The sequence below is a fragment of the Venturia canescens genome, chromosome 3, assembly GCF_019457755.1.
Source record: "Venturia canescens isolate UGA chromosome 3, ASM1945775v1, whole genome shotgun sequence".
Lineage (NCBI taxonomy): Eukaryota > Metazoa > Arthropoda > Insecta > Hymenoptera > Ichneumonidae > Venturia > Venturia canescens.
This window is the reverse complement of record NC_057423.1, coordinates 25,232,477-25,239,929: the sequence shown is the minus strand read 5'-3', so window position 1 is coordinate 25,239,929 and position 7,453 is coordinate 25,232,477. Positions and strand designations below refer to the sequence as shown.

At 33.2% G+C, this 7,453-nt stretch overlaps 1 protein-coding gene and 1 long non-coding RNA gene across 3 annotated transcripts; both read right to left on the bottom strand.

Moving 5' to 3' along the window:
- Window positions 1-787: 787 nt before the first annotated feature.
- On the bottom strand, window positions 788-1,847 carry LOC122407823 (NADH dehydrogenase [ubiquinone] 1 beta subcomplex subunit 2, mitochondrial-like). Its single transcript, XM_043414256.1, has 3 exons — window positions 1,393-1,847; window positions 1,090-1,210; window positions 788-1,009 (listed from the first exon to the last, which is right to left on the bottom strand). Exons 1-3 carry the CDS (start codon window positions 1,494-1,496, stop codon window positions 941-943), a joined length of 294 nt encoding a protein of 97 aa, XP_043270191.1. The 5' UTR covers window positions 1,497-1,847; the 3' UTR covers window positions 788-940.
- A 2,717-nt stretch (window positions 1,848-4,564) lies between these two features.
- On the bottom strand, window positions 4,565-7,188 carry LOC122407599 (uncharacterized). Of its 2 annotated transcripts, none has more exons than XR_006260237.1 (2): window positions 6,366-7,188; window positions 4,565-5,863 (listed from the first exon to the last, which is right to left on the bottom strand). It is a non-coding gene; the product is annotated as an uncharacterized lncRNA (long non-coding RNA). The 2 variants fall into 2 exon arrangements; XR_006260236.1 differs by lacking the exon at window positions 6,366-7,188 and adding an exon at window positions 6,085-6,327.
- Between the last annotated feature and the right edge of the window lie 265 nt (window positions 7,189-7,453).

Below are 7,453 nucleotides of genomic sequence, written 5' to 3'. Positions count from 1 at the left end.
TGGTGGGTTCCTCAAAAACATAGAGTTCTGGCAATTAGGAAGTAGTGAAGTGAGGAGTATATCAAGGGATAATATCAAAAAAATAAACACAAATAATAAAAGGGAAATAAAACAAATAGAGACTAGCGAGGTTTTCTACCAAAGTTTCCATTGACCAGACCAGACATGTTCAGAGTTATCCTATATACTAACCGGTCTAGACTTTAATTGAATATATTCTTTTATTGAAAGGGCACTCAGCGAAAAATTCTCTTATCCAATATATGTTACTTGATTATAATAAAGATAGCATATAATCGGAAACTTGATTGGATCCTTCAGTGAATCATTGCCACTATGCAAAGTAAATCCCCTACTCAAATAGTACAATAACTTTGACTGCTAGCGAAAAATCTCAATAAAGATAAATAGCAGAAAATGATGTAAAGTTTCAGCTACCTCATATGATGTTTGAATGTTCTAAAATAAAATTCTACTACACCTTCCAATACTTTTGCAAATTTCTTATTACTGTTTATTTGAAATTATAACCCAAAATGTGAGTTTGTTATCTTCGACTGGATACTGTAAATCACAATAAAGGATGTTTGAAAAACAATCTGAAAGTATCAATATGTACCAAGAACTAAAGGATCTTTAGAAGCTAATTTTTTTTATTCAAAATCAAAATTTTTCAAACATTTTTTTTTTTAATTAAGAATGAACATTAGAAATTGATACACAGAACTTTCAATTTTCAATTGAAAAACGAATAATTTTTAAAATCGTGTTGTGAATAAACAAAAGATAGATTTAAAGACATTTAATGAGGTCAGAAAAAACAATGTACAATTTGAGTTGCACCTACAGGACCTGTTGATACAGAATTAATGACAAGAAAATCTATAGAATCTGATGGTTATAAGATTGTTTAGATTGGGCCTCATGTAGCATATCCTATTCAATCTTCAGGAGGAATTCCCAATTCTTCGTCAGTCCATTTTGCTGGATCTGGATAATCGTACTCACCCTGTTGGTAATGAAAAAATACAATTTTTTTCATGAATTTGCCTCAAATTCGTTTACAATGAAATGAATTTGGTTACTTACAACAATGTGACCGAAATCGTGCCAACAATTCCATAATATCCACCACCACATTATGCCCCCAAAGATCTCAGCGAAGATAATATCTACCTTGGGTGGATCCGGAATTTCACGATAGAAATATCTATGAATCATTTATTACTTTTTTAAATATTCAGTACTTGTTCTGAATAAAGCGAGAAAAGTCTCTGTAAACTACTAAATTAATAAAGAATAAATGTTCTACAGATAATACGAAAAATGTGTGAGTGTAAAAAGAAAATGTTTATATCATTGCATAACCTGAAAATAATAATTCTTACTAACCCACCACCGTGACTGGAACGTTGTAGTACATTTCCTACGGATTTTTTTGCCGAAAACTTCTGTCGGGCTTTTCTGAATAGCGGAACAGCTCGTGATAGTAACATTTTATTTCAGAAATAGCCAATTAATCGAATGTCACTCGTCGCCTTTCTTTTTTTGTAAATTAATGAGTCGTTTTCTTTTCGGCTAGACACCCGTCTATTTCAGTGAGACTAGCCTGGCCCAACCTGGCCAACGGAATGACGGAATGACTCCTCTTCAGCCATGGTTCGATGCACGGTCACCTCCGTAAATTTAGCCGAACTATTTGCGCTTTTCTAATTTTTATTAACTTTCGAAATTTGACTGTCGTAAAGTTAGCCGGCAAATTTTTAATTTTCCACTTTGTTATAATAGGTGTGTTCCACTTATCGCCCAAAACGCCCAAAATGCCCCAATATCCTATCCCAGTAGCCGTCGTCCGGGCGTTACGGCGGCGATAAGTGGAACGCACCTAATAAATACTTCCAGTTGGTCATCGTGGTGGTCCCTGTGATAATGTAATTCACTTGGTATTTTATATTTTTCAATGAATGATTTTACTGGATAGCTTAAATGATTTACCTGGATAGCTTAATCGATGCAGAATCGCCTGGTGGTTCTGAACGGATAAGTTAAAACCTTTTTAAATTAGTAGATCATTCAATAAATATTAAAAATAAATTTCAGCTTTATTCAGTCTGGTGCATGGGTTAAGTCTAACGCCGGCCAAATATTTCATTTTCATTCAATTCGATTGCGATGACTGTCATTCAATAGATAATCGCGTGGTGGTGCTTGGTAGCGTAATAAGAATGCTTGGTAATTATTTTTGCAATTACCTTATCTGATTGGTCGGTGGATGGATTCAATCAACGGAAAAGATGACGATTTTGGAGTCAACAGACAGTGGGTGTGACGAATGCGTAATTCGTCACCAGAGTGCGCTGATTTCTGTGCTAAGAACCGCGAATTTCGTACTTTAACATTTCATACGGATTTGATAATTTGATCATTGAAATATTAATAAATGAGAGGAACGTGACGGACTTGGGTGACTAATATATAAGTATAGTATAAACAATAACCGCTAGTCGATAAGAAATATGAACGTATTGACTAACTCATTCTTATAGTTTACATTATAATAATCTCCATACGTTGAAATGTATCGAAATAAGGCTTTCTTTGATTTCTTATATAAATAGTTCTAGTATTCCAATACGATACTTTTACCCACTTTCATCTTATAAACATTAGGCTAAGACATATCCATCGTCACTCTTATGCTAAGGACTTAGAATAATAAGGGTATTGTGTCATTGTGAAGCGAGCGAGTGAAACCGAGGCGTGGGTCGTGAGACCCTAGAATTCGAATGAGTGGGAGAATGAAGAACAACGTGATTGGTCCGCGTATGAGCGGAGCGTACGGAGTTTGCGCGTGAGAATCAAAAAGATTGTAAGACTGAGTGTCGAACGGAATAGAATTAGAGAGAACATTGTTGTCAGCCGAAGAGTCAAGATCCATATTTTCGTCAATATATTCATCAAACATTTAAATCTTTGTCTTGAGTTATTGAAGAGAAATTCGCAAGGCGAGTTTCAACTCCTTATCAATCGAACCCACCCAAAACTAAATCATTCGAAATAATAGTTACTATAATTCCCGCTCGGAGCGTTACACTAGTCATTTGGTAGTTTTACCTGGAAAGTTTTAGTGTCATAAAGTTAGCCGGGCAACTTTGAATTTTCAACTTTTTAATAATTAATATCTCAAGGTGGTCGCGTGGTGGTCGATGGTAGCGCAATTAAAATGCTTGGTGGTTTTTAATTTTTAATAAATACATCATTTTAATTTTTAGCATCAAGTTAGCCGGCCAAAATTAATTTTACTGTGAAAGGACTTGGATAATATGCTTAATCGATGCAGAATCACTTGGTGGTCACAAATCGACAAGTTACAACCCTTGGTAATCAGTAATTCATTTAATAAACATAAAAAAAAGAATTCAATATTCAGTCTAGAAAATCCCCCGTGGTGATGCTTATGGTGACGTAATTAGAACGCTCTGATTGGTCGGTGAAAAGATTCAACGGCCAAATGAAAAAAATGTCGAGGTGAGATGTGAAAAGAAAGCAAGCGTTTACAGATGCTGAACCTAGATGTCGCACTGAGCATTTTCATCGATAATTTTCACGATTGGCACGACTACCGAATTTCCGAGTGAGGTTGTCAACTAATAGGGAGATGGCGATACCCGAATGCGGTACGGGATTTGTTTTGAATAAACTGAGTGAGGTTATTAATTTGGAAATGGTTCTGAAGATTACTAAGTATACAAAATAAGTTAAACGAAGCTATAATAATAATTTAAAATCAATAATAATTGTTTACTCGTTTCTCATCATAATAGTTTAACATTATTGTTGTTCCTGTCCTCAACTTTTTTATACAATTCATCATATATGCACTCGGTTGTTCGCAATGGCAATGCATGTTTTATCGATTTTTATATGAATTAGTAATTTGAATTAAACGAGAACATAATAAAAATGCTTTCGATTTATTTTAGTCGCTTATTGTTATAAACGTAAAGTATTTAATTTTATTTTCGCGAAAATGTATCTTTTTCATGACTTTATAATTCGTAGTAATTGCGAATTAATAAAAATAAAATGATTTAATAAACTTTGGAAATATTAATGCAAACACATTCAAGAGCCATATTTGTATATAACGTTGCTGCGTTATCTTGATGTAAAAGCTGGTAATCAACAGACAATCGGTTACTCCATCCTCTTGACTATTGCAAGGTTATCTCATGTTGCTCAATATTTGGCTCAAGCAGATATCCTTTCAAATTATTTGTGTCGAATGAATTGAAAAAATATTTGAACTTACAAATAATATGCTCTGCTATGATTCAACTGTTATATTTTATTTTCTTAAAGAGTAATGAGAAAACAAATCTGCGAGGATCTGCACTTGACACAAGCTCGTCACTGTCATGGTGTAAAAGGTGCGCACAGCTCTCTATTGATGTTTAAAGATAAAAACACCGAATGCAATGATGCCCCGCCGCAATGATGAACTCTTGAGAGACTCCTTGAAAAAAAGGTGACAAAACATGGTAAGATGAATCAACAAGACAAGCATTTTTTCAATCTTTATTTTCACATTTGTTAAATTCAATTGGAAACATCATAATTTTACCAATCTCATTTTTTCACCAGTTGCAGCTGTATCAAGTTTTAAATTCTTGATTTAATATTGTGAATTACTGAAATCGAATCTATACAATGCATTCACTGTAGAAATCATTAAAATGCAATTGTTGGAAGCTTAAATTTCTAATTCATCTAATCTGGAATATAAATCATTGCTGTGTATATCTTTATTCATTTGTTTTGAATGCAAAATTTACGTCGTTATTTTATTTTCTTGGATTTTGCAGAGTTCGGTGGTATCCCTTCCAAAAGAACACGAGGAGTTCTTTTAACAATAAAACATAAATTAGGAAAAAAAATTAGATTAATGGAATTCAATTCGCTCGAGTAACAAAAAAAATAATTAAAAAAACATGTGCGACAAGCGAAAAGCTTGTAACGATGGAGATGTAAAAAACGTATAACGTGTATGCAATTCAATAATAATAAAAAAACCGTCAACTTAAGGTGTCTGATAACTAATGTAAAATTTTTGGTCGATCTTTTTATTTTTTCTTTATTATTAAATATACATTCATTCTTTACTGCACACGCGTATATTTCTACTTTTTATAAACAACATTCTTTTTTTTACCTGTTATACAATACAGATCGCACATTTTGATTGATATATATATACGTCTGCAATTTGTAATCCCGAGCACAAGTGTTTTGCTCAATCAAGCATTTATTTTTATTGTTTACCGATTATTTTAGAAAATTTCTCAACGTTGTGTTGAAACCATTGAATTGTTTTGGCTGTATAAATTTCCGCAGCTTTTATAACCAGTGTTTTTGAGGCAAGCAAAAAAATTGAAAAGCGAACAAATCAAATCAACGTTCAATTGTGGATATATTCTTTGCTCCATCAAAATATCGGTATAAACTAGATTTTCTGACTTTTGTTACAAGTATTCACAGCCTGCTGTGACACATGCACAGTTTTTACATGCCTCGAATATTGTAAGGGTACTATTTTTTTTTAGTTTTTTAATAATAAATTGTCCTTCAACAGCGCCAGCAGCACTTCCTTGACAACATCTGCCCTGCACACGCTGAAAGTGCAACAATCCTGCGTCTATCAGTAATTCTTTAAATTTTGTCTTTTATTAAATATTATAGATTCTTAGAGCATTTCATGGCCAGAATTATTTAATTGAAAATGATTTTCGATCGATCAGCGTCCTGTCCAGCTAGGTGCAAAATTTGCCGCTCACCTTGAGGTCGAGTTATGTACGATACAACCCTGTAATGTCGTGTAACGAAAAATTATGTAATATTTCATAAATATAAACGAAATATAAACTTTGTTGAATCTCTAAATCTCCTAATCGATTGTCAGACGTAAAAAAAATGTCGATGTCCTTTATTTCTATAATTAAAACAAATGACTTCACATGAAAATTTAAAAGATATGCGGTTATAGATTTTTGTACTATATAGATTGTAAATTAAATGAAAATATACCACTAGCTATTATTTACACTAATAATATTGTTGTTTTGATTGAATTTTGATTTGATTTGAATATGTTGAATGTTTTGATTTGAATTATAAATTGAGCAATCGTGTCACAGAAAATAGAACATATATAGTAGTAGGAGGCTTTGGAATATGCCCCAACAGGGAGATAGTAGCTACTAAAAAAAGGAGGAGACAAGAAAGAATGAATAGCAATAGGGAAAGTGCAATAATTATAGCGGCGCGACATCTATGGTGAATACATACCGTACATACGTGGTACATACCGAGCATACCAAGAGCTAAGAGCTCAAACGCAAAATGGCGGAAATAGTAGACCAACTCCTTTTTTATATCTGTCATTTATTCGTTTTACTATATTTTTCTCCATAATTTCGTGAATCGCGAGTACTGTACATTTACGTAGTATATATTCATCGCGCATTTTTTCAACTACATATTCATTGCAGCACGTTGGCTGATTGGAAATAAAGCCTGCTCCGAACGTGTTTTTCGGAAATGGAGTATTTATTACGCGTCATAGCAATTTTTGTGGTAAGCTATCATAAATCAGGGCTTCTCAGTACGAAGCCAATATGAGGAATTCATTAGAAATCGAGCACTTATCTACGTTTGGCAATATGCAGAAAAATATGTTGTTTAGATATATAAAGGGAAATGAACAAATAGCTTAAGTTTTACATGAATCTGATGGCTTTAGAGTCAAAATCAAAGGAGACTCTCATAAGAACGTTAAAAAATTGTTGAAATAAGTAAGGTGAGAAAATAAATTCAACATTTTCATAAAATTTCGAAATTGGCATCAATTTTTGACGTGAACGAAATATTCATGATAAATTAAATATAAAAAATAATAAATCAAAATTGGAAATAATTCATTTTTGTGAATTCTTGCAACCAAAAACTGGATAAACTCAGCGATGCTCTGGCCTCAAGTAATTATGAAATGATTTTATAAGTACATACATTAGGACTGGACTTTTCACATCACATAGTGTAAAATGTTTCTGTATATGCGACATGGGACATGCGTATGTCCGAATAGTGAATTTCATGAAAGATAGTTGAGGGTTTTGTCTGCATGTAATATCACAGATGTTTCTCACACAGGTACACGGCCAGATGTGGCTCAACATCCTTGCTCAGCACGCTCTTCACGATTTTGAAATTCATATCGTTGTACAATTGCCAAATCCCTATCGATCGACGGCAGTGCGCTACAAAATGAGCAGCATTGTACGTTGTAACTCCAATCAACCTGTAATAGCAATGATGCCAATCGGTAATTATGTACTTTATTTTATTTCTTTCTACATTGGGCTGCTCATATACAAATATAGCTACTAGTTTTCTT

Excerpts from the sequence above, each read along its gene's own strand:
- LOC122407823 (XM_043414256.1), bottom strand. The coding sequence starts at position 1,496 with ATGTTACTATCACGAGCTGTTCCGCTATTCAGAAAAGCCCGACAGAAG. Across the intron at positions 1,211-1,392 it reads CGTTCCAGTCACGGTGGTGG|ATATTTCTATCGTGAAATTC; the intron begins GTTAGTAAGAAT and ends AATGATTCATAG. Across the intron at positions 1,010-1,089 it reads ACGATTTCGGTCACATTGTT|GGTGAGTACGATTATCCAGA; the intron begins GTAAGTAACCAA and ends CATTACCAACAG.